The following is a 27123-nucleotide window of genomic DNA, read 5'->3' on the forward strand; positions in this document are numbered from 1 at the left end:
ATTCACTGACATTTCCATCAGTGACCTATGAAAGGTTTAATCTATTAAATACAGTGAGTCAATACTCAGAGAACACAGTTACTATGAACACATGGAGTCTGAAGGTTTGTAAGAGGACTAATTAGTTCCCCTTATTGACAGACTGTTAAGTGGACTAACTGACCTTTACTGGTAAGCTTGGAGCTAGGTTTACTTAGTGTGTGAGTGTGTGTGTGTGTGTGTGTGTGTGTGTGTGTGTGTGTGTGTGTGTATGTGTAAGACCCGAGTTGCAGGTTTCGAGGTTAAAGTGATAGCAGTCAAAGCGGGATATGTGCTATTTTAGGAATAAGCTGTTTTGATGTCACTTTTTTGCAAAAGTGACATCAAGAAAAATGTCTTCACTCTGGAGAATGTCTCTTATGTGTGTTGAGTGTGAGAGCATTTGGTTATCAATAAGGTAAAAATACACACAGTTGCCCTCTGACCTGTCCTTTTGTTAATTTTATCTTTCATCTCAATCTGCCTCCGCTCTGTCCCTGAGCTGAGCGAGTTATAACAAACAGCGTCACTCTGATTGGCTCTCTATTGCAGCAAATCCCACGTTGGGACCCTTGAGGGGGTCATGAGATGATGAAAAGTATGTAAAATTAAAAAAAAAAAAACATCTAGTATTACTGCGTTTAATCTGTGTCATAGATGTTAATCTTTAAAAGAAAAAAATAAACTACTAGGCTTTCACACACAATGGATGAAATAAAATAACAAAAAAGATCTATCCTGTGTCACTGTTAACCACTCAGTGCAACGCATAATGGAGCATACGAACAGGAGGAGTTATTTTAAACAACACTGGTAGTTTGACAAGGTTTATATAGATTATAGAAGGCAAAACCACATTAGGTAGAAGCAACTAAAACCCACTTTATTTTATTTTAGGCTTTAGGAGAAAAGAGCAATTGTTCTGTGTCAGTCGACCAGTCAGAACATGTTCTTGGTGATGGCTTCAGGCTTTGCACATAAAAACATGTATTCACAGTGACATACACATGCTTGTACAACTACATTTCTTATTTGTAATGTTTTATCTCACCATAAATCTAACACTTAAAGGTTAAATAACTCTTTATTTAAAAGGGTTAGGGTTAATTTAGTTCTCATACAGATGCAAGTGCAGTGCACACGCACGCGCACACATACACACACTGCAGATCAATATAGCCCAGAGCAGTGTTGAGTACTGGATCTAACCCACATAATCATCTGTAATCTCTGACATCAAATCCTGCAGAGACACATTGGAGGGCTGACAACAAGCCTTGATCAGCTCAAAGCGTTTAATAGCCACCCCCACTTTTCCACACACGTACAGAGCGCTGCCAGGTTCAGATGCAAAAGGAGAATTGCAACTATGAACCATAACCACACAGTCAGATAGACATAACAGGTACAGAAGGTGTATTCAATCTGTTAAAATATAGGTTAGGTGTACAGAGGACCACCGGACAAATGGCATCCCTTAACTTGGAAAACTTACTGTCACAGATTATCAGATAACTAAATAAAATATTATACTGTGGCTGAACTGCAGGCAAGGTAGGAAGAGCCACTGCAGGCCAATGTTTGACAGACTGTAACGATGTTAGTCTGGGCCTAATCTATTCAGGCAGAATCAGAGGAAACTGGGCTCTCACAAGGCTCAAGTTCATACTGTATTCAGCTAAATAGCCTAACTAGGTACTGATGGCTCCAAAAGAAAACACACAACACTAATGTCTGTGCTCTTAATAAACTCAACACTGGAGCCTAATATATTTGCAAAGGTTGATCATATTAGTTGTGCATTTCGAAGTCAAAAACAGGGATTTCAGGTGAGGCTTTTCTTGCATGCTAAAAATGTCCCGCACTCATCCTTGTTCAGTTTTTGATCGCGACCTCCATTCCTTTTCTTTTGGTGTGAGAGGATTCTCTAAATTTCTTTGTCTCACCTAAATAGACTGAATTAATATCTCGTGTTTTTTTTTCCGCCACTATGTCATGACATTTGAGAACTTAAGTCTAAGAGGGACTGTGCACGGGACAAGCCCAGACCCAGGCCTGCTCAACAACATGCACCTCGCCTTCAGGGTTGGTTACAGCAAAGATGTGCATGACGTCACACACAGCTGAGGACAAAGCCCACTGGTTTCTCCCAGACAGAGAGGTGGGGGGTGGCTGTCAGAGCAACGCAAGGACAAGCAAGAAGAGAAAGAAAAATGTCGACTTATTGCAGATGGATTTGCTGCAGCAATGTGTGCATATGTGTGTATATGTGTGCATGTGTGTGCAGAAATCATTAATTTACATAAATGTGAGACAGCTGATGGATTCCCATGTGCACATGTGCTGTGTGGGTGATGCAGAGTGAGTGTGACTGCATACACTTGTGCCTAATGTGTGTGTGTGTATGTCAATGCCATACTGTCCTGCTTGTCAAGACAATGGGAGGCAGCACAGCTCAGCATAACACTATAATAACTGACTCTCACACTGTATAGATTTAATATTAATTAGGGTTTTAGTGCCAATGCTCCCTTTACTGCAAGATGCAATGCAACTCCCAAGAGCAATCCAAGGGAACAATGCACTCATTGAACTCAGTGCTATTCCTCTTTCTTGTAATCTTTAGAGTGATCATCATCACTCCATCCACTGAGCTATAGTCATAATCTCACAAGATATATATCTATATGCTAGTGCTGGTTGATCCCTCCTACACAGTCTATATCGGCACAATGCCAGGAGGGCAGAAAATCAAATATTTACTCATGCATTTTAATTAAACACACACATACACCTATAATGGTGATTTATTCATTGGGTTTTTTATCACTTTGTTCCAATAACCACCGCAGACTGCATGCACGTACGCACACACACACACACATAAAGAAAGAGTGAGGAAGGCAGACAAAGCAGGGGAACGCCCCCTACACCCTGCAAGATACTGTCAGGTCATCAATTGGCTCAGGCTGGATTCTTATCATTCTTTGACGAGATTAATATTTTTTTTTAAATGGTGATTTTGACGACCTGCACGTGCAAACATTTCACTGGAATTCAGGAATCTCAGAACAACCTATCCTATAATTAAAGTTCACACAAAGCACAAGATTAACTGGCAGCTAGCTAGCCAGATTTTAAGAATGTAAAGGCTACTCACCGAACAATAAAAGGTGGACTCAGGAGGGGAAAAAACAGCCTGGCAGCTTGAACTGACGCGTCCCTAACGTTTGGGAGTTTGGCCTTTTTGTTATCTCTGTGCCGTGTTGACTGCTGCGTTGTTGCTGGTAGCTAACGTTTTTTTAGGGCGACTTCGAAGCTAAAAAAGCCGTTAGCGCCGTTAGCTAAATATCAAATACTCGGACAGTTTCAATGTCGTCCTCCCACTCAGCTTTGCCACATAGCTCGCTTGTTGGCTGACTACGTCCCTTCTACGTCTTTTTTAGTGGTCGCAGCTGTTTTCGTTGTTTCAACCTTTGCCTGAAATTCCTCCTCTGTCCCTTTAAACGACAACGTTTCCGGACTTCGACACTTAATATATGGGGGCGGGGCTACGCGGCCAGCTGAGCGCCTGTCATTTAAGCGATTGGCTGCTTCTATTTCCCTCAGCCAATCAGCACTCGAGGAATACGCCTTCTTTAAAACATGCAGATTTATTCATAAATTCCGCTCCGTGATTGGACCAAGGATTAATTTAAGAAACGCCCAGTACACGTGCTTTTTCTCCCCTCCCATTCTTTAGTGCAAAGGATAGCTGCTGTGTTGGAGCTTCTGGTTGTCAATAGATCCTCTAATATCCAACCGAAAACCAAACCGTGATCTGATATAAGGGCAAAAATATGCAGTTATACAGCACTAATTGTGGTAAAATAATGTAATGAGAATGGTTAATTACGCAGTCTACAAATGACAACCCTCTTTTTCATCCCTTTGTAGTGAATCAGCCATAGCCATGTTGTCACATAGCTAAGAATAGATCAGCCACACGTTGTATTCCCATATTGCCTTGCAGCTGCACTGATCTCCACGCCCGTCCTCCCAGTGCTCACTGGGGCCTGATTATACCTTGCTGTGGTGAGGAGAAGGCCTGTGTAGATAAAAAGAACAGTTGATTGTAAGCTCAACGAGTGAAATGTAGGATATTGCATTTACTGCATTCTTCCATGTCTGTGGTGATCCCTTTGGCAATGCAACTCTGCATATTTTGCACAATAATGGTCATTGCAAAATCACCTCTATGCACTTGTTTTTAATCCTAGACATGCTATGGTGCATTGCAGGAGATTATAACCAAATCAGTATGCCTGTTTCTCTCACAAAATCACAATTTTCTGCATCATCAAAAGTTCCTCTTATCATGGATGAATTTAAGAGATCAGCTATTTATGCATGCATGCAGACAAGATGGATTTTAACAAATATTCATTTTTTTAGTGGCAAATTAAGTTTAGATTGTAGGGTCAACCATGCAGCAAAGGACACTTGTGACAGATTCCACTCAGTGTACATTATTTTGAGACTTCCAGCTTCTTGAATATTTTTAATTTGTAACCCACCCAATTTAAATTTAGCTTCTGGAGACCAGAAATGCCAAAAGTGTCAGTGTCTCTTTATACCACTGAAGAGCTTTTCTCAGAGCAACTGTTTTTTTTCCTTTTGTCATAAAGAAAATAGAAAACAGGTGGGACTAATTTCAGATAATCTAAAATGCTGAGATAAAAGTTTTAATGTTATACTCTTTCCAACACATCTTATCTCACAAGCATTTGTATGTGCAGCCTTTAAACCTTTTCCAATAATCCATCATGTAATATGACCTGAAAAAGAAAATGAAAGCTCATCATTTGGTTGTACAGGTTAAAAAAAATGTGTTTTGTGGAATGTCTTATCAACACAGAGAACTGCTGCTTCAATTGTGTGTTTTGCAATTAAGTGTTATTTGCAGAATAACATAAATAGGCCAGAATATAAGACAGAGACAAAACACTCAACTATAAACTATTCAAAGGGGCCGTCTTTTCTGTGCCATATAAGGACAATTTAGGATGCACATCCTGAAAATGGATAATGCAGTTTAGGGTTTTACCATGTTGCCTAGATGTTGCAGCAGCTTGCCTTCATGTCATTTCCTCTCTTATAACACAGCAGGTGTCTCTGTTAGTTGAGTGGCTGGCGCCCCCTGTTGATAACTGGCTACAGTAGTCACATTGACCTTTCAGAGTGCTTTGGTCTAACCAGTGATTTGCCTATCAAGATCCTGGACTTGCTGTAAGAATCTCAGCAGGAAAAATACTTAATAATCAGACTTTTCTTTCTGGTGTCTTTGACCATTAAATGGTTTCTGCACCCTGGGAGATACAATCATCTGACAGGCTGTGGAGGGAAGGGCATTCATTATTTAGACTTAAACTTTAAACTTGAGATATTTGCACTGCATCTCTAATCCATTGCATCCATTTTGTACATGGTTTTTGTGTCCTTTATTTTCTGTTTTGTCATTTGATATATTTAAATTGCTTCTATATTTTTTTTAATCTTGTGTTCTATTCTATTTAAATTCACTATTTTATTCTTCCTTTATGTTAACTGTTTTACACCAAAACAAGTCACATTCCTTGTATATGTAAATGTACTTGGCAATAAAACTAGATTCTGATTCTGATGAAGTGGGTGATCTTAATAATAATGTGAAACACTGAAGGTGGAGATGGGTCAGCTACTCAGATCATGTGACTTCATGCCAATATTCAAAAATATTCTCTTCATAGGTATCAAAATCCATAATGTAATCCTACGTGAACAAAGTTGATGACCATGACGTACCTGTTATTGTTTTTCCATGTTTACTATATTTTAGGGGATTTTCTTTGGATGATTTTCTATGTTCTTGTGGAAAATTAATGATTTATATTATCTTTGATAATTAGGTGTTCAATGTCTGAACCCCAGAGGATACTTTAATCATATAAAATCAGCAAAAATCCCTCACAGATATACTTATGTTTTTAGGCCTACTCTCTACAGATAATCAATAATATAAAGGTTTGAAACATTGACTGCTATTTATTTTTTATTCTTACTGTTTTGCTACCTGATGGTTCATCAGATTTAGCATCTGCTTCACTGCGCCAGACAAATTATTCACTCTAGTAACCAAAACTATCCATGATAGAATACTGACAGTGTAAGATATAAGTATAAAAACAGCGATTAAATGTTTTGTTTATGAATTTTAATAGGAAGTTGATTATTCAAAGACTATGTCAAGCAATCAAACCATGCCGTATGTAAATAATCATTGTTCCGCTTTTTTAAAAAAAAGTATGCAGAACATAAAATAAAGTAGCAAAATATTTGTTAATAAAAAATTTTAGAAAGAGGAAAGTGCCAAATTTATACCCTAATCGGGCAATCTCGGGAGAAACAATTTGTAATTTGGAAACTAAAGGTCATATTTTGGGGAAAAAAATCATGAAATCCTGTTATTTTAGCCTAGATAAATTAGAATATAGCAGTGAACTAATTTACAAATCTAAATGTGCCTGCCCACATAAGGGTTAAGTCACTGATTGTTAAGTCCAGTTGATTAAATGGAGCAGGTCAGTGACGAATTGAGTGGCAAAACCCAATTTGACCTAAATTTTTCAGTGTGGAGCAAGGCTTTGTTGAGTGAGTGTACACATTTAAGTTGATGTTATTTTTGAAATAGTGTTGTGAGGCAGGAGCATGCAGTTTTTATATAAAATACAGTTATCAACGATAACCTCCTAACATACATACTTGAAACTGGCACTGCCTTAATGTTAATGTTAATACTGCAGACCTCCAAAATAAAAGAAGGCTGTCTATAATTTCCCATAAACACATACACAACACTGTTTAGTACAACAGTAAAGCATCTCGTCAGCTTGTCAACAAAGTACAAGTCATCAGAAACGACATAAAACCTCATTCACATCTTGCAAACTATATACACTCCTTCACTCATGACTACATTCAGTTTTAAGTGTTGTCAGAATTTGTCATCCGTTCAGTCGTTTTTGTTTTCTTTGACCCGTCTGTGCAGTGCTCTCTCCTCCTCTTCTGTCTGCTCTTCTGCCCTTCCTCTTGTCGGAACTGATGCCTGTTGAAAAGAAGTTTGCGTGGAGAGATCAATGAAATTAATTGAGAGCTGAAAATGTTTTAAAGTTTGGCCAGGGACAATGCATGAAAATAAGCCTTTAAGGTAAACTCTGGCTCATGTACAATTAAAACACAATATAGGATATTAAATGTAAAGTGTTTTGGTATCTAAATGTAGGCAGCTTTCTTTGGAAACAGCTCAAATACTATTGGAATACTATAAAATACAAAATATTGTGCTGCTGCCATGATGGCCATTAATAAATTACTTTAGTATGGAGGTTGTCGCTACCCAGCAGAACAAAGAACAAATCTATCAGCTGCCAGGTAGAGCTGCAAGTATTACTTTCATTATTCAATTAATCTTTCGATTATTTTCTTGATTAATTGATTAGTGGCTTGTCTATAAAATGTCAGAAAATGGTACAAAATGTCAATCAGTGTTTCCCAAAAGCCCAAGATTTTGTCCTCAAATGTCTTTTTTTGTCCATAACCAAAAAACATTCAGTTTACCATCATATAGGAGAAAAGAAAATATTCACATTTAAGAAGCTGGAATTTTGCCTATTTGTTATTAGAAATTACTCACACTGATGAATCAATTATTAAATTGGTTGGCAAATAATAGTTGACAATTAATTTATTAATCCATGAATTGCTGAAGCTCTGGTACCGGGTATGCCAACCATCGCTGTCCACTTTGGCAGGTGAGTATCATGTACAGATTTTCAGACATTAAGTCTGTATGCAGTGTGCTTACAGTTTCACTTTTATACTAACTAGATCTAAACAGAGTATTTAGTTTGTACATAAACTCATAGCTGACATCTGGGGGGAAAGCATGCAGCTGTATAAATAAATAATGTGGTGTTGCATATTTATCCAAATATTTTTCAGTTGTAATAAGGCAAACTCGAGTGTCCCTTGTGGTGTTTTGAATGAAACTGAAAAGGGGCGTTAAAAAAGCAATATACATCACAAAGAATCATAAAAAAGACTTGATCCTTAGAAATAACATCTGAATTATCATAACCCACACTGCTGCAAAAGGTTTCCATGCACACTGATGATCATCCGCCCCAGTGGCTACCAGACTAACACAAACCTAAACATAAGGCCTGTATGTGTGCGTAAAATACATTAAAATACATGAGATGGAGTGAGAGGAGCCTTGGTTTCTAATCCCCTTATCATGGCACTAAAAAAAAATCACATTACTCCTCTGCTAGCAAATTTGCACGATTTACCTGTTACTTACTGCACTAATTAAAAATTTGATCACTTTTAAAGCATTACATGTCCTTTCTCCAAATAAAATTAAGAATTTACTGACCCCCTATGTATCTGGGCGTTGCCTTAGATCAGCGGATGCAGCTCGGCTCATTTTTGCCTGATTGTGGACTTTCGCTGTCAGAGCGCCCACACTGTGAAACACTCTGCCTAATGAGATTAAACTTGCTAAATCATTAGCATCTTTTAATCCCCTTCTTAAGACTTTCTTTTATAGGAAAGTATTTTTGAATATTTCATATGCTGCTAGTTTTTTTCTTCTCTTTTCTTCTCTTTTCTTTTTCTTCCTTCAACTGCCATTTTTATTGCTGCCCTGTTTTATCTTCTGCTGCTTCTCTGACTGAGCACTCTGTAACTTTGTTAAGAAAAGTGCTATATAAATAAAGTTTATTATCATCATTATTATCATTTATAGTTTCAGGTGCAGTGAGGAGAGTTGTGATCTCACCTGGACTGCCAGCGTCGGCCACTGTTCCACACTCTACCGAAGGAGGGAAGCCAGTTGGCGTCTGTATGTGAGCTGTGATCAAAGTTGGCGCCCACTCTGTTCGGTGGAAGCTTCCTCAGCTTCTCTTGCTCCTCTGGAAAAGGACACATTATAAATTATACTACAATAAATACTTCAATTTATTTTTTATTTTATACTACAAAATTATTGAAACTGTTACAGATTTGTACCCTAATATACACGGTTAGAATTAGATTAAGATCAGAGACCATGAGAAAATGTGATTTTGTTGCTGCGATTTTACATGACAGTGAAGCAACAAAGCAGTAATGAAGAAAATCCTCAAGTGTATGAAGGTTTAAAAATAGCAGAAGATGCATTATAAATTTTGGCTCACTTGTTACATAATTGCTCATTAAAATGATTAAGGCTGGAACATTTCTTGAAGCAAACAAACAGCTCGGCTGAACAAATTTGTCATAAAACTTTAAAAAATCTGTGTGTGTTTGAGTCCTACTCTGCTTGAGGAACTCTTGGAGCGATGGACCGATCTCCGGATGCGCTGTAGCTCCGGAGGTCCCTTCCAGAGGATCGTCCTGGAGCCAAGGAGGGACGGCACCTACGACACACCGAGGATATATGCCTTTTTTTTTTTTTTTTAAATTATTAATCAAATCAATGTCCACCCTTTAATGTACATACAACCACTGTACACGCTTCCTTAACAGGACCATGTATGATGTAATGTTTTGTAAAGAACAGTAATCCCAAGAGTCTTAAAATTAAGAAATATGAATTTAAACGCAAAATATACAATATACAATATGCATGCACGGTTCCTAAAGCTTAAGGCAAGTTAGATTTTATATTTTTTTAATGCAACTCTGAATTAAGGTCTCTCTTTTGTTCACCTCTCATATATATTTCCAAAGTAGTCTTGGCATTTTTGCAGATACTTAACCTTCATATAAATTCATATATCACTGTACCTGTATGAACATTTCCACTGTTTGATGAATCCTGTAACAGAGAAAACGAGATCAGGAGAGGTGATTGCATTTGTTTGACAAAAAAAAAAAAACACAAACAAATTACTAAACTTGAACACTTTCTCAATGAGAGCTGTCCGTCTACCTGATAGCCAATGAAAGTCAGGCCTTGTCCTGTGTCAGCCCACGATGCTTCGACCATTGACTCGACATAGCTGCTCCCCGCCTGCTGGTCTGACCCCTGAGACGTAAACTGAGAGCTGCTCCCCAGACAACAAGATGAGCCCCAAAACAACAAAAGAAATTGAAAATGCCACTGATGATGCAACTGAAAAAGGATAGGATGTGGTAGATGGACACGGTGTTACCTGACAGCATCCTCAGCAGACATGTCTGTGCCGTTGAGTCCATTGAACAAGTCCGGCTCTGCGTCACGCTGGCATTGATTCAGGAAAAGCCAACAGTGGTTCACAGAAGTCTGAACACTACTCATACTTCATCACACAATCCTCATACACCGCACACTCTCTCTATTCATGCCTTTGTCTGTCTCTTACAACTTCAATCCATTTACATCATCTTTTTTTTTTTTTTTTTAAACTTTTACTAGAACCTGATGATGAAAATGAATGTCTCTCCAAACCATCCAAGCTACCAAATATAAGATTTCGTCAGGCACAGGATCTCAAGAGGATCATTTGTTACCACCTTTGGCAGTTACAATCATTAAGCTCAAAAATGGTGGCATTTCCCATTTTACATGTAACTCAGAGTCATCATTGATGGATACTGCCACCGCATCCTTGGAAAACAAACCTCTAAAAGAGACTGAAGGACCTCTTGACGATGCTTCTCCTGGGCCCGAATGTGGTCAGCTTGCTGCAGTCACAAAAAGAAAAACAAAACAAAAAAAGATCAACAGATTTCAAGCCTTTAAACACACCCGTTATCGTGATCTTCTGACTTTTCCTCTTGTGCTACGAGCAGGTTAAAGTCATATCTTCTGGATGGACTGGCATTGAGTTTGATACATATATTCATGTTGCCCAGATGGTTTTCAATCCTCTGACCTTTCCTGTAACGAACCCTGAGATTCACATTTACGGTTTTGAGTGAAATGTCTCAACTATTATTCTATACCTGCTTTATGAATTCATCTTCTTTCTCCACAAATGATTCCAAAGCCTTTGCCACCTCAGCTTTGAACCTAACAAAAACAAACAATGAGTAGAGTCTTTCATTTTCCAAACAAACTTTATCAATACAAACTTTTGGCTCATCGGGCCCACCTTTCAGTTTCCTCCTCCGTGAAGATGACCTTGTCTCTAAACTTAGGGTCAGCTTTATTCTCCCACCAGAACTTGTGAGTATTTTTCCTGTGTTCTGAGCTGAAACCAGATACGTGTTAAGATGTCAAAGGAAAAGCAGTTTATAACAAAAATCATATGGCCAATAAAAGGTATTCTAATGTACAGCTCTATATCTCTGTTTGCTTAGGATACTTTTTTAACCCTGGGGTAAATAAATAACAGTATATTAAATAGGACTTACGTGGCCATGTGTTCGATTAAGCCTCCGTACAGCACAGTCATGTTGCCATCTGTGACATTTCTTTCAATTTCAAGCTCACAGCAGTAACACCAGAATGTCTGCTTATGCTGGGTGCAATCAAACTTTTCTACTTGGGGTTTTTTAAGTGTGCGCCGAGCTTCCTTCACCTATTAGACAGTGGATAAAACAAACATAGGACACATAAAAGTTACACAACTACAACAACAAAATGCATAAATAAAGCAAATAAGGCTTGGAAAGATTGATTAAAAACCATTATATTTCTGTAACATAATTTTTCATGTGTAATTGTGATCAATATTTTTTTCCGTAATATTTTTCCCTAACTTATTAAAAATAATTTTTCTAAAACTACGTAACATTGCCATTTGTGAAACGTCTTATGGAGATGCTCACTGTCTGCAACAGTCTGCTCAAGATTCAAAGGTTTAAATACTTGGGAAAGCAGCACAAAGACAGGCAATACCGCTCCAGGTTTCAAGGGGTTAAACATTATGTGTTGTTGAGTAATAAAAGCTACTAAAAAGAAAAGCCAATGGCTTAAATTAGAGTCCCAGATAATTATGACAACATGGTCCTTTCGATTGTGATGACGGTTTACTGCTAACGTTAGCACCTGGGCTAGCATGACAACAGTTCAAACATAAATATATACTTATATATGGCCATGGAAGCAAATGTAGGCACAAAATACTCAAAATGTTGTCAGCAAAAGACCGATGACACCAAACTACTTACCTTTTCTAAGAATTTAAGAAGAACCACTCTCAGTCTGCTTTGGTGGTTTTTTCCGAAGATGTGTCCCTTTCCATTAAATGTCGTTTGTCTACATATAGCACAGTAAAATGCACCCATTTAGACCGTGTATAAAAACACTAAATATGCTACAGGTGAATAAACACAGTCAGGAGCTAAAACAAAATATTTCTATTCATTTTTTGGTCTTCTTTTCCCTCATGTTTTCCAATAAACACAAACCAAACATCAGCTACAGGAAGTAATGCCGTCTTGATATGTTTCCCCCCGGAAGCTTTTTTTTTTTTTTTTTTTTTTTTTTTTTTACTTGTTATTAACAGTTTTGAAACCGTACATTCAACCACAGACAATATATATATATATATATATATATATATATATATATATATATATATATATATATATATATATATATATATATATATATATATATATATATATATACCTTCACAAATTCACACAGGGGTTTGACGTAACTAATTATAAAGTTGTAAGATTTAAATTAATTAATAGTTTTGGTTGGCCTTAAATTACATATTTTAGATATCGTTTTAAGATCTGTATCTAGATATGTTGTTCTTTAAAACTGATATATGAGGGCAATTTTTTCAAAATATTTCATTTTATGAATATAAAATATAGCTAAATCAGTGAGCAAATTACTTATTCTGGAAGTTGTTGAACTGTTACTGACTGTAAATATTGTTTCTGACCCAAATAAAATCAGAGAATAATATATGTGCTTATCCCAATAGTTTAAATTACGTTAGTGGTACTACTTTTTAAACTAATTTGCCATTAGATATTTGTCATCTGTTGAGTGCGGGAATAAAAACTCCAGCACTTCCGCTATCGGAACTCAAGAGTGTGACACAGCGGAAGTAAACAAACACAGGCGCTTGTAGCGTTTAGCTGCATACACGTGTTGAACTGGCGTTTAGACGACATTGTAGTCGTTCTGCAGGCAACTTTGTAATCGAGCAACTATGTCTTCAGTTGAATATTTGAGAAACTTTGTAAACGAGCGACTAACTGCTGCTGCTGAAGAAATATTCGGAGTTTTTAAACAAACTATCGTCGAGTACGAAGAAGAGATCGACCGTCAGCGCAAACTGCTGGAAAACGTTTCCAAACCGGAGATAAAGTTACTCAGGATCGGTGTGTAAAGCCTAATTACTTTGATAAAACTGTTTTTTTTATTTATACTGATACTCATCTGCACTTCTTGTTTACCATCACAGTTGTATTCATTTCGTTATGCTCTCTGTCCCTCCAGAGCCTCCACAGCAACATGTCTGTAAGGAGGAGGAGGAGGAGGAGGAGGAGGAGGCTCCCGCCCATCAGCAGCTCTGTATTCAGCAGAGAGACTCCAGTCTGGACCAGGAGGACCCAGATCCTCCACAGATTAAAGAAGAGCAGGAGGAACTCTGCATCAATCAGGGGGGAGAGCAGCTTGACCTGAAGCAGGAGGAGACTGATACCAGTACATTGGCAACTACTTATGGGGAAAGTGACCACAGTGAAGATCAGACTATTTATATTGCTACTGACAAAAGTGTAAACGCAACAGAGACAGAACTTCCCGGCAGCATGTGTATCAGTTGGCAAAAAGACGACTCCGACTCTGAAAATTCTGAAGTAGCAGAACCAAAAGAAGTAAACCAGCTTCTCTTTCACAACTATATCGTATCTCAACATCAGAATGGAAACAAGCGTGGAGAATCAGGATCCGGGACTTTCCGCGACACTCACACAGGCAAAAAAGTTTTCAAATGTGACAGGTGTGAGAAAACTTTCAAGTATAGGTCAGATTTTCAGAGACACCTGATGATACACACCGGTGAGAAGCCATATTCTTGCAACTTGTGTGGAAAAAGATTCAATCAGAAAGCAAGACTGAGTGTTCATCTAAGAATCCACACGGGTGAAAAGCCATATTCTTGCAAAACATGTGGAAATTATTTTAGATATAAGAGTCAGTTGACGGTCCACATGAGAGGCCACACAGGTGAGAAGCCGTTTACTTGCGAAACCTGTGGGAAAGATTTCAGACGTAGCGATGAACTGGCAGCCCACATAAGAAGAATACACTAATTTTTTTCCCCCTTATGTCACTCACATTTATGTTTACTGTGTTTCCTTTTTATTTTTTTTATTATATATAACACTAGACGTATCATTAAGTATAAAGCTGTTCATCAAGGCTGCAGATGGGTGTGACTCACATAAAAATTAAAGGTAGTCATCGTGAAGAATGGTTACGTTAAAGTATGATTTGATATCATTAAGTAGTGTGATCAGTGCAGCGGTCTCTTTTTGGACAAATATGTATTCAGTCAAGGAATTAAAATACATGTACTTAAACTTTTTCATTTACGTGCAGTATTTATTGTCCAGGGAGCTGAGATCGTATATAATTCCACACAGAGAAGAAATTGTGAACCCTTCAAATAAAAATGAAAAAAAACCCAACAGTTTTTAAGTTTGTTTTTTTTTTTTTTGCGTTCCCTTCTAGCTTAGAGACAAGATCAGAAAGTAGACCAGCAAGGAGATGCAGGACCAGTTCTAAATACAGAACCAAAACAAAAGAGAAGGAAAACTCACTTCACTTCTCAAAAACGTCTTTAAAATGTGATACTTGTGGGAACGATTTATTTTAAAACTGCGGCGACAACAATAGCCATATTCTTGCACCACCGGGGACTTGGCGGCTGTTTGTGTTCATTTTTGACAAAGTGAATGCGAGGAGCAGACTGATAGGCATCGTGAGGTCCCGGGCTATTATGTTTGCTCGACAGACAGCTGTTGGAAAGTTAACATTCATGATGCAACTTTTTACTCATTAATTCGTTTAAAAAAATACTTTAGAATAGAAATCATCAAAGAACAAAACAAACGGCTTCTTTACATTAGTGTCCAGGACATCCATCAGTCAGCATGGCATGACATGTCACACGTGATGGAAATCTCAGGCTTATCATGTTCAGTTTGTTCTCTTGAGATCTCAAATTAATTATGTCGTTATCTATGGAAAACACAATTTCTTTATCTCCAAAAAATTATCCCATTATCTTGGGAAAACAAAGGGGGTAAAATGTATTAATGAATGACTGCTTAGGGTTTCCACACATCATCAACAGCGCCAGCAAGTTTTGTTAAATTAACCAGCTTTTAACCTTCGTATGACTGCATTACTCATATTTCTGTTTAAAAAATTACGACTGATAAGATACAAGTTTAAAACCACTGAGATCAAACAGCTGGTCATTGATTTTTTGTTTTGTTTTATATTATCTTTGCACATTGCAAGATAGGATAATGTACTATACTTTGCTTTACTGAGGTTGATGTCTGTCTCTTTTGTCATTAGTGACAGCTGTGTCAATTGTGTGTGCCTTTTCTTCACTATTGCTTGTAATGTACTAGTTATCTTGCACTGAATGCGGAAAGACTGGTATTAGCAATCTGCAGAAGAAAACATACACTTTTAACCTTTGTAAGTGTAAGCAAATTCTAAAAGTTGGTGTACTATTAAAAAAAAATTAAGAGTGGTTCATCTTTAATTAAGTGCTTTAATAAAAAACATTTGTCATATTTAAAATTTCAACCCTGCAACAAGACAGAGGATCCCATTCATGTTGTTTGGTGATGAGCTTTGTTCACTGATTCCTAAATCCTCTTGCTTAAAGGGTAACAACACCCATTTTCAAAATTCATATGTTATTCCTATGGTCTAAGACAGTCCAAAAATTTTAGTAAACATGAACAACTCAACCAAATCCAAAAACTAGAGTGCTTAAACTAATGGAAATAACACATTGGAATACTTAATTTAGGTGGTTTCCTCCTTTAGTATCATCATAGTAAAACTATGTGCTTATTGGCTGAAGGCTCCCTACTTAAAGAAAAAAAATATCCCTGAGCAAGTGCAGTTCCTCCCACCTTCCTCTCTTTCTTCGTCTATATGACTTCAGCCAGCGTGTGCGCAGCTCCCTCGATGGCCTGACTCAGGACGGACAGGTGATAGTGCACTCTGTCCCAGGCGCTGGACTCTTCTGATGACTCAGCGCTGGCAAAGGCATCAGCCAGACCCGGGAAGGTCGGTATGTGAGCACTACTTGAAGTCCAGATAACGTGCCTGTGTGATATACAGGGAAATAAAGATTGATATAACAATGACAGGCAGCTGAACAATAAACAGAGATGTGCTAAGTCACAATGATGCAGATAATCAGTGTCATGATTCCTAACAGGGCACAAGGAGAGGAGTGTTAGAGGGAGGCATGGAGAGGAAGAGAGACAGAAACTGAACTCTGGGGAACCTCAACAAGCTGCATGTCTGATAAATAAAACAGTTTATTGTAGAGAATAAATGCCTTTTAAGTATCAGCTCTGCTAACTAGGTTTGAGCTCACGATGATGAAATGCATGCTAAAATTTAGCAGATCTATGCAACAGCTGAGACATCTCACTCCAAACCACCTATGTCAACCTTGAGGTAGTGCTACAGAACCAGAAATGGGCTTACTGAAGTACATTAACCCTTTAAAACCTATGAAAATTGTCCTGAGTTATTTCAAAAGCATGGAAGGAAGGCAATAAGAAGAAATGACCCAGCAATTAACAAGAAAAGATCGTTAAAAATGTTCAAGGAAGGGAGTGCTTCTGGTACATTTTCAACGAATCAAAAATTAGCAGTGGGCCTTTACTGGACCCTCTTTCCTCCTATTCTCTTCGTAATACCTTGTGGCCATCAAGCATAGCGGCAGATGGCAGCTTCTTTATAGTATGCATACAGCTCCAGAAACGAGTATAGTAACCAGTGCTATTAAACTGAAACATCATCATCATCTTACCTGAATGCATATTTATCTGGAAAGGCCAGAGGGTCCAAAAAAGCTCGGTCCAGCAGCATAAGCTGGTCGTTGATCCTTCTGACCTTCAGCGGTCTAAGAGAAGACAGACAAAGAGAGACAGAGAGACTGGCATTCATTTTTATGTGGACTTCAGGGGAGATAATAGTATGTCTTTATATGTATGTCTGTGCTCTTACGTTTCATTTGCCAGGTCTGAGGTGCGAATCACCTGGTCCAAATGAGTAGCGGCACTGCGGAAGCTGGCCACTGCTTGTTTTAGTGGTTCTGAAACAAAACAGATCAGCTGTGCAGCAAAAACTTGATCCTCTCTGATTCTCTGTGGGTTTTTTTTTTTTTTAACTTTTAAGTGTATGTTTGTTGCTACAGAGAGCAGTTTGATTAATGCAAGCTCCAGTCAGAGATTTTTGGCAATCTTTGGTCCAATAATTAAGTGTAATGTAGTGATTATTCAAACTGCATTGGCCAAACAATAAGCGCTCACTGCTCCATTTGAAACAGAAACAGTTTTATCTTGCCATATTGCATCTACTCATGCTGCATTACTGAAACATCTCTAACTGTCCTGCTTACCCATGGAGATTTTCCTGCTCTGCAGTTGATGCTGAAATTGGTTCACTGCCATGTCGAGGTAGTCCTCCAGAGTCTCAGCATAGTCACTGCAGTTTAATGGCAACAGCAGGCTGTCAGCCAGTCGGATCAGGACATTTCCTGCTGTTCTGGCAATGGCCTGATGACTGACAAACCCTATGAAGACGTAGTAGTAGAATGATGTTACACACAAGAGGTTTTGGTTTGGCTGAGAAATAAAAGATGCTTTTAAAAAAAATGCAAGTTTTAAATTACATTTGCAAAAAATTTAACATAAAATAAAGCAGAATTTGCAGTACCATGTCAGAAAAATCTTAAGATTTCTTCCACTGACTGTACAGGAGGTACAGTACAAGAAAATCCAAAATGTGCTAACATGAGAGACATCACTGCTCACCAGGATCAATGAACCTTGAAGCATAGTCAAAGGTATCATATGCTGTGTGGTATGCAGGGTAAATCCGTGCACTTGTTTTACTCTGTAAAGAAAAAATGTCCATGTGATCAGAGTTCACAAATAAGTTAAGTCCTATTTGAAGTGCTCCTCATATATGGGCACACCAAAATTATTTTGTTTTCTTGGCTAATTTAAAAAAAGAAGTAAAATGAGACAGCTTAAAAGTTATCAGCACAGCAAGATAGCAAAATGCCACAATTTTAAGACATGGTTAGCAGAGAGGAGGAATATACCCGATCGTATGTGTATGAAATGTCCATGGAAGTGATTCCCAGGTAATGCACAAAGGCAGCGTAATCACTTCCCGCTCCTGTCAGGTATCCCATCCTGTCAGAGGCAGACAAGAAAACAAGGTGCATTTTTTATTAAAAGCCTGAAATTTCCATGAGGACGATAACCTCGATGTGTTAAAGATGCAATCACATCAACATACAGATTATAGAGCACTGAATGGAAGGTACGACTGCATTTTCACTGCAAAGATTTATGGATTTATTAAAAAAACAAAACACCATGGGTTAAGTAACGAGGTTTTGCCTGTTAAATAATTCAAGCAGTCACATAATACAGATGAAATGCACCAAATATTGAATATTACACCCCATTACATCCCATGTATGCTGTAGTTGTTGAGAATGCATGCTCTTTTTCAGCTGCGTACTGTTAGATCCACACTCTCATCCATGCAGTCATACCATTCTTTTGTTGACCAGCCAGGGGCCTCACTGACTCTGATTAGGCTCTTTGCTGAAGAGCCTTTTACTTGTTCACATGGGTTCACATTTCTCATAACTCTATTGTTTCAAATATCCAATCAAAAGCCTGTCCTTAAAAAACCTATCCACTACAGATAATGGAAGGCCTCTAGATCAACAATGAGCTAAACGCCTTCCACACATACTGTAGTTTTGCAAAGTTTCAGAGGAGGGGTTGGAATTTTTAAAAAATTATACTAAGATTTGGATAATTATACAAGTGTAACCATAGTTCATTACTTGGGAATGTTTCCATGGGTCGGGCTTGTCCTGTTGGCATATTGGATCCAGTTATCGTACACAGATGTGGAGTCCAGTCCAGGTGCATCGACCTGGAGAACAGACACAGTCTGATGTGACAGGTTCCTGGCAGTGCGTGGACAATAGTTTTGCAAAAAAATGCTGGAGAGAAAAACTGACAGGTGTTAATTTTTTAAAGAGCTCACCTGTTTTGCAGCTTTGAAGATGACGTTTTGTAGCGATGGCATCCCAGAAGCCCTGAGAGTGGCGTTGGCTGCGTAGTGAGACATGAATGAGTGTTTTGAAGTAGCATCACTACTAACTTGTACATTTCAAGGCACAAAACATGTAGTCTCTGAACACAACTTACAGTTGCAGCCACTGTAAGAATTCGTGCCGTAAATATTCTTCAACCACAGAATTATTAAAGACTGTCAACAAGATAGTTTCAATAAAATGTCTACTTGCATCTGCAGCCCATCTGCAGCCTAATAAATCAATCATCAATCACGCAAAAATGTACGATCACATTTGTTTTTTTAAGCAGTTGGTGATAATTTGTCCAACTACAAAGACTGCAACTGTCCATGTGAACCAAAGGCATAGGGTTTGTTTCAATATTGGGAGATGGAGACATATAGAACAGGGCTTTGTGAGCATCAAAAACTTAATATTCCTTAATTTTGGTGAATTTTTTATGCACCAATTCATACCTTTTCTGCAAAAAATTATGGCTTAAATGTATATAATTTTGTCAAAATAAAAGTCCTCTGCTACTATCATGTTTTTATCATGAGTGAAAAATTGACATGGCATTAGATCATTTCTGACTGATGCAGGCGGAGCTTCTTACCAAAAACAGCTATGTCCACATTGATGTAAGCAACGGTTCGTTCGCTGAGCTTGGCGAAGTATTGCTAAAGAAAAAGACAAGATCAAGGTCATATTTGTTACTGTACATACACAAGCAATACTTAAATTATGAGACCATGAAAATAATGCCTGTAGTGATAAAGTATGGAATAAATAGTAAAATCTGCGTGACAAGTAAAAGTCCTGAGTGTACTGAACTGAGCAGTGGGATATTTTTTTGCTAATGAATACATCTTTTGATTTGTAAAAAAAGACTCATTCCTTCTTCTACACTTTTCCTTTTAAACAAAAAATATTTAGTTACATGCACATGTCGAATCTAAAAGATTAAAGTCACCTCGGCATATTCTGCAGACCCAATAAGGCCGAACTCCTCCGCCCCCCAGCTCCCAAAGATAATGGACCTGCGAGGCCTCCATGTGCCTGCCACAGAGAGGAGTAGAGATTAACTCTTTATCCAACACTATAAACAAAACAGTTAGACCGTCATTCCTTCGCTGTAGACTCTCCTCACCCTCCTTGACCCTCTTGCTCAGCACTCTGGTCAATTCCAGCATCACCGCCGTCCCGCTGCTCGGGTCGATGGCACCATGAACCCAGCTGTCCCTGTGGTTCCCGTAGATCACATACCTGTCTGTGGACATAAAAACACATAGAGCACAAACTCAAAGTAATTACAAGATGAAAAGAGACGATGGCTGACTGGTCCCCAGTCTCACCTGGCTCGACGCTCCCTCTGATAACTCCCATCACGTTGGAGGAGTTCTTCACCTCCGCATAGTTGAATATGTCCAGTTTCACATCACTGGAAAAGAGGTTCATATTCTGAAGTATGAAGCGACAAATAGATATCCCGCTGCTGTTCCATCTCCAACAGGAAATTATATTTAGACAAAAAATATAGATTTTACTATTTTACATACTCCAGGAGCTGAAAAAGTCTTGTATGTCACTGAAAAATTATAAATCAATCAACATATGGTTCTATTGTTTGTTTATATGTTTACAACAGGGTTCCTACCGCCTAAGACAAGTTAAATTTAAGATTTCTTTAATGACTTTTAATGCCACTTGTAATTAAAGTTAAGATCAATTTTACAATATCCAAATTTAAGGGAAAATAACCCAACATGAATCCACATTAGTTACTTGGGGTTAGGAACAATTTTGTCCAAATGTTTATTGTGACATAAAAGACAATTTAATTGGTCAGGTTAAAAAGTCAGATGATCTCCTTAAAATGTTGAAAAAACCCTTATTAAAACCTTCTGGATAACATATATTATTATGAAAGTATCAATTTGGATTGCCTTGAAAAAAAACAACTCTTTAACTTGTCATTTGACTAGATGTGGTAGATGTGTTGCTAGTTCCTTATCTGAGTGATGTTGTAAATCATCAATTATTTTGAGATTTCAAAACATGTCAGAAAAAAAGAATCAAATCCTATCTTTTTACATTTTTAAGACATCTGACAAATTAATATAGGACATTTTAATGCCAATTAAGGCCTTATTTTTTAGATTAATGAATTCAAAGCCTTTCAAAACTTCTTAAGGATCCGCGGGAACCCTGTACAACACGTTTAAACAGATGCACTGCTCAATAAAAGTCCCCCTAGATCATCTTTAAATGCAGCTATTGCTTGAATGTGCAGTTGGCTACCAGTTGTTGAAAACGGATGTTGGTTTAAACCCTGGACCGCCGAAGTTGTAGGTACAGTTGAATGCTCCCCTCCATGTCTCTGGAGCTGCATTTCCACCCAGCTCACTGAAATGACAAGTGGAAAAATGAGCCAGAATAAGTTCATAACCAACCATTTTGGGCTGTGATAATTCCACAAGCAGATCTGTCTCATCACAAACCAGATCAGCGTGTATGCATCCTCAAATCCGATGGGTTGAATTGGAATGGGAGGGATCCCTGTGACGTCCTCAAGAGGAATTCTGTAGGTCTCCTCTGCAAAATAATTCATAATGTGAAGAATATGTAGAAACGTTAAATATCAAAATTGCCTGATTTTTAAAATATTTGTATGCCTGTTTGAAGCTGTATGTAGCTGTTGTAAAAGTGCAATGGCATTAAACGCACTATAAAAGACAAACAATACTGCATTGTGTACCATTTTAACGTTACTCTTTACCTTTGGCAGCCAGGTAGGGAGTGAGCATGTCTCCATAGTCAGTTACAAAGGAACCTCTCTCCACACCAGAGGGTGGCATGTACCAGGAGTGAGGATACGTCTCATTGACGTCTGACATGAGACCGTCGTTGATGTCAAAAGGGTCAGTGTACACAAGCACACCAAGAACACCATAGGGTGCTGCATTGATGGCCTGGATAAAAAGACACACATAATATTTGATCATCCACTGAATTTAATTCAGTCAGTGCTGACTCACAACCCAATAACCACATTTCAGCAAACCGCAGACTCATTAAATTTGGACATTATTATTTAGCAATGGTTCAATTACATTGGTGGTGAACAAGTGGCTAGGAAAATATCCCACAGGCACAAAATCCCAGCAGGAAAGGCAGCGAGCGATGTCACACACGCACACACACACACACACACACAAAAAGCTCCTGGAAACACAGCGAGGGGTCACGACCAAACACCCACATTTGATAAGAAGCGGCTGGAACAGCGCTGACTGACTAAATCACAACCAATTTCATTGTTTATTGGTCTCAAACAGGTCTGCAGCTTGGCAGGCATCTAAACGTTGATATGATACATATGAAACATGCAAACGTGATGTATTCATACTTTGCAGAAAGGTACATCACCAACATTTTCCTCTGGCGACAGGGCTGTGACTCATCAGGTTTTTTGCTGTTTCTGTAGCTAATATACAGAAAAATTATTAAAACTGTGGCAGTATATGTTACTAACTATAATGCTGATTGGTGATTAGTGCACTATAAAATGTCACTGAGTGTGACTCTTTTAACAGGTGATTTATTAAGAAACTACCAGATTATAAAGTGCAGAATATCTAACACACCTGGTTGTGCACTGTCTTTAGAATAAAAGCCATTTTGTTGGCATAATTTCATGATATTGAGACGGCGGTATCTGTATTTATTTATTGAGCTTCTTTGTTTTTTATCAAGGGTAGCGTTAAATACAGATACTCTTTTTAAATCTTGCTGAAAAAATGGATACAGTTTTTGGATTTTCAGGCCTGTTGTGTAGCACATAGTGTTTAGCACATTAAAGCACACAAAGGTTTTTTGTGTTGTGTTTTCAGTTGATATTAGTTCTCACAGTTGCTGTAAAAAAATCTTTTATTTAAGTTGGTTAGACTGTGAATTTCTGTCCTAAACACCCTTTACTATCTCAATTAAATGTGTCATTTACAGATCAGAGGTGTTGACTGTAATGATGGCACGTGCCAGCACAGTAAAAGTTAACGCACTGCTACTTTTGGCACAGAATTTTCTTTTCTCCTGGATATATTGTTTCTGCTTGTATAAGGCATAACCAACCAAACAGGCTAATAAGTCACTCACTTTAGCAGCTCTTCCTGCTCCACCATATCTGGTGATAGCGATGGTTCCTCTAAGGTCCAGCGTCTGGTTCAGCAGCGCGTAGTCACTTGGTTTCCCCTGGTTGGCGTACACCAGTTTCCCCTAAAACCATCAGAAAAATCAACAAATGGTGGTGAAGTAATGCCAAAATAAGGCATCTTTTCATTTAAAAAGTCCTCACAGTGGAAAGATAAACTACACAGGGACAGGACAATATTTATTTTATAATATACACATTATATACAATCTATTTATTTAGATTTCCTCAATCTTCTCACAAATCCAATCTAAAACATCATGCAACTGCCTGAGAATTATTTTACTCAACACTTGTGCTTTGGTTTTATAGATAATATAATAAGACATAATGCCGACAAACAAAGGACTTTATTTTACTCCTTATCACAGGCTCCTCTTTTATTACAAGCCTCATTATATGGCCTCCTCCTGCCCTTGTCACTCTGAACACATGGGCTGTTGTTGGTTTATGAACTCAATCGACACCATAACGTGTAACAAACTATCAGTGCTAGATAAGACCAACAAAATGTTTTAGCCTTGAGGATGTTGTATCGGTTAAGAAATGCAGTTTTATGGAACGAGTAATCCACCAGTTAAATCTGACTTAGACTCAAACAAATGAAAATGATCATTCAAAAGTATTGTTCTCTATTGTTCATGTTTTTTCCTATTTTTTTAAGGTTTACACCTTGTATAGACCTATATAAATTTAACCTTAACCTTAGCTCCACGTCTGCTATTGTTGCACAACCTATTGACCGTTGTTTAAAGCAGGATAAATGTCTCTTATGTGTCCTCGGACATATGTAGTTGAGATCTCTTAAAGATCTCAGATCCTTCAGTAATCCAAAACAGCTGATTTATCATCATTGATTGATTGTCACATCTCACATCTGTCTCACACAACTTACAGCTCATGACCTTTTAGGCTCCTTTCTTACACAGAATTTCCTATGTGTGGGATGCAGCTTTTTACCTTTGGATGTCCAGCAGGAGAGTATGCAGCATACGGCTGAACCACCTCAGGATCATTTTGGTCTAAAGTATAAATCTTCTCTTTTTCTCTGGCAGTGTGCAGCACAGTATCAGACGGGCTCACTGAAATGAAAAACTCACAGTGACCGGTCTGCTATTGACACCTTTGACTGCAGTAAATCATACAGCAAGGAATGGGACGATCGCAACGAAAAACTAGTTCACTGTGGTGGATTTTCATTAAGTCAAGTCACTTTCATTTATAAAGCCAATTATCATAAATCACAATTAGCCTCAGAAGGCTTTACAGCATACGACATCCATCTGTCTTTAGACACTTAAATTGACTAAGGAAAAACTCCCCCAAAAAACAGGGGAAAAAATGGTAGAAACCTCAGGAGGAGCGACTGAGGAGGGATCCCTCTTCCTGGATGGACAGATGTACAATAGATGTGGTGAAAAACAATGGCATAATTGTAAATACTGTGTTAAGCACCACCCTAAGAGACTGTCGGGTAACCAACAATAGAAGAGACTCTGCTAAATCAGGCTGCACATGCACAAACCTCCAAAAATATTCAGTCACTGGCACATTTCATATTTCACATTTTATTCAGACATTATGCCATTTCAAATGGTTAAAAACCTGGTCTATGATTGTTTATTTTTCTCTTAAGTTATTTTCACTAAAAAAAGATGTGTGTCCTCGTCTCTTAACAAAATGTAAGCTGTTTCAGTACGGTCATGCCAATCAAGCCTCTTTGAATTGAGTACGATTTAGTGCCATTTTAAGAGTTTTTAGCATATTTTCGTAAATTTTCATATACCCACATACAGCACAACACAGCCTGCAAAGGATCATTTGATTAGTATCTGTGAATTTCAGCATTTAAAATCACATAGAGTGAAGAAGGACACACATTCAGCAACCTGTTGACTCACCTACAGTGACCTTGTTGGGGTTCTTGGGGTCGGGGAAGGACAAATAGACCATGTACTCTTCTCTCCAGGCCTGGTCTAGCCCGGTCTCGGGGTCCTGCCATCTCTTTAGCATATACTGCACAGTCTGCTCATCTCCTTTTGTGGTGGCCATATGAGGCACTTTGGTCAGCTCCCTGCAGAGAGAGATGAGGATTAAGAACCGTTTGATCCTGTAACGTTTTGGATAATTCACTGTGTAAAACCTAGAAGTGCTGTGAGGAATTTAACGTGGCTTGTTGGGAAAACCACAAAGGGATCAAGTGACACGTTGGAGCTTTTTCAAGAAACTTTTAGGAATATACAATGGTGCTGAATTAGGAACAACTGCATGACGCTAAATGAACCCCATGAACTCATAACAATCTATATGAGTTTTTGTTTTTTTACACTGAGACACAAAACAAAAGTTGCTTAACTATCATAATGACTAGGTTAAAACCTAGTATTTTACTGGACCACGTACAGTGGTTCCCAACTTTTTTTTCCTTCAGGGACTTCTTTAAGATCACTGAGTAAACAGAAGACATATTTTAGGAATATATCATATAATATTAACTTCATAACAATAACATCAGAGAACAACTGATAAACTTACAAACATAATTAACCGAAATGCCCAACTGCAGAAAGTTTGTGTTAGATTAGCAACTATGACAAACTTTGAGCAGATTATTTCCTGTGAATACTGCATCAGAGATGAGTTTTCCTGATATTGGTTGAAAGTTTTTATAGGATTTGATATACCTACAATCATACATTCTTTAAAGGCTTCTTTTTTGCTTGGCCATCTTTTCTAAGACAGTATGACGCTGTTTAGAAATCACTTGGGTTCAGGTCTTCACTATGGGCCATGAGATTAAAAAAATTAGTATAAATTTAACACTAATCTAAACTTTAAAATATACAGTTGCATTAAATCATCTTAGTTATTTATTTATTTCTTTTTTCTTATTTTATTTTTTAAATATTCAAGTTTTGTATGATTTTTCAATTTTTTTAAAACAAATATCATACTGGCGTATTTTACAATCCACTCTTTTTCTTACTTTTATTTTGTGACTTTTTTGTTTTTTTCCACAAAAAGCACAATAAACCAACACAATCTGAATGTGATCAACTCACCGGAGGTTTTCTTGAATCTGAATGTTGTCCACCTCAGACAAGAACTTCTCAATGAAGCTCTCGTCCACATCCTTCGCCACATCCTTCACCCAGGACGGTGCCGAGCTGCTGCTCTTGGTGATGCCGTAGTGGCCGATTAGGATACCTACGGTCAGTACGACAGCACCACACACAGTACCAATCAACACCTGCTTTATCATTCTCCTCCCCGGAGTTACGTCTTCAAATAAAATTGTTCTCGGTGTCTTTGGACCTGAATGTTGTTTCAGACAGTGAGCTGTCTTCAAGGTGTCAGAAATGCTGTGGTGTTGCTTATAAATCCAGGCTTATGCAAGAGAAAATCTTTTGCATCTGACTCCCAAATGATGACTGCACAGTAGTGCTGTTGCAGTAGTAGCTGCTGAAGTGACCTCCCATTAGAGAGAGACATGCTCATTGTAAAGTTTACTCATTAATGTTTGCAGATGGGATGGACTTTATCCCTCTGTGTATGTGTGTGTGA

General features: G+C 38.1%; 4 protein-coding genes across 5 annotated transcripts in view; 1 reads left to right on the plus strand and 3 right to left on the minus strand.

Annotated features, from left to right (window-relative positions):
* Window positions 1–3502, minus strand: part of LOC121944269 (protein FAM214B) — a 33652-nt gene extending 30150 nt beyond the window's left edge. For both annotated transcript variants that reach the window (XM_042488011.1, XM_042488010.1), the window contains exon 1: window positions 3179–3502. The gene's annotated coding sequence lies outside the window, so the exon portion shown is untranslated. The remainder of the gene's footprint in view (window positions 1–3178) is intronic.
* Window positions 3503–6266: 2764 nt separating this feature from the next.
* cenatac (centrosomal AT-AC splicing factor) lies at window positions 6267–12430 on the minus strand. Its single transcript, XM_042488018.1, has 11 exons — window positions 12178–12430; window positions 11419–11585; window positions 11157–11255; window positions 11008–11074; window positions 10684–10746; window positions 10236–10303; window positions 10013–10127; window positions 9868–9898; window positions 9396–9497; window positions 8879–9011; window positions 6267–7141 (listed from the first exon to the last, which is right to left on the minus strand). Exons 1-11 carry the CDS (start codon window positions 12292–12294, stop codon window positions 7021–7023), a joined length of 1083 nt encoding a protein of 360 aa, XP_042343952.1. The 5' UTR covers window positions 12295–12430; the 3' UTR covers window positions 6267–7020.
* A 650-nt stretch (window positions 12431–13080) lies between these two features.
* On the plus strand, window positions 13081–15686 carry LOC121944279 (oocyte zinc finger protein XlCOF7.1-like). The gene is made up of 2 exons (XM_042488019.1): window positions 13081–13353; window positions 13472–15686. The coding sequence occupies exons 1-2, from the start codon at window positions 13182–13184 to the stop codon at window positions 14287–14289; spliced, it is 990 nt and encodes a 329-aa protein (XP_042343953.1). The 5' UTR covers window positions 13081–13181; the 3' UTR covers window positions 14290–15686.
* Window positions 15687–15809: 123 nt separating this feature from the next.
* On the minus strand, window positions 15810–26855 carry naaladl1 (N-acetylated alpha-linked acidic dipeptidase like 1). Its single transcript, XM_042487955.1, has 19 exons — window positions 26622–26855; window positions 25461–25633; window positions 24520–24641; window positions 23505–23624; window positions 22129–22321; window positions 21851–21944; window positions 21651–21755; window positions 20705–20790; window positions 20500–20619; window positions 20323–20408; window positions 19966–20029; window positions 19319–19386; window positions 19113–19204; window positions 18351–18444; window positions 18058–18139; window positions 17643–17816; window positions 17249–17336; window positions 17052–17144; window positions 15810–16333 (listed from the first exon to the last, which is right to left on the minus strand). The coding sequence occupies exons 1-19, from the start codon at window positions 26819–26821 to the stop codon at window positions 16156–16158; spliced, it is 2232 nt and encodes a 743-aa protein (XP_042343889.1). The 5' UTR covers window positions 26822–26855; the 3' UTR covers window positions 15810–16155.
* Window positions 26856–27123: the final 268 nt, after the last annotated feature.

This window comes from Plectropomus leopardus, chromosome 6 (assembly GCF_008729295.1).
Source record: "Plectropomus leopardus isolate mb chromosome 6, YSFRI_Pleo_2.0, whole genome shotgun sequence".
Taxonomy (NCBI): Eukaryota; Metazoa; Chordata; class Actinopteri; order Perciformes; family Serranidae; genus Plectropomus; species Plectropomus leopardus.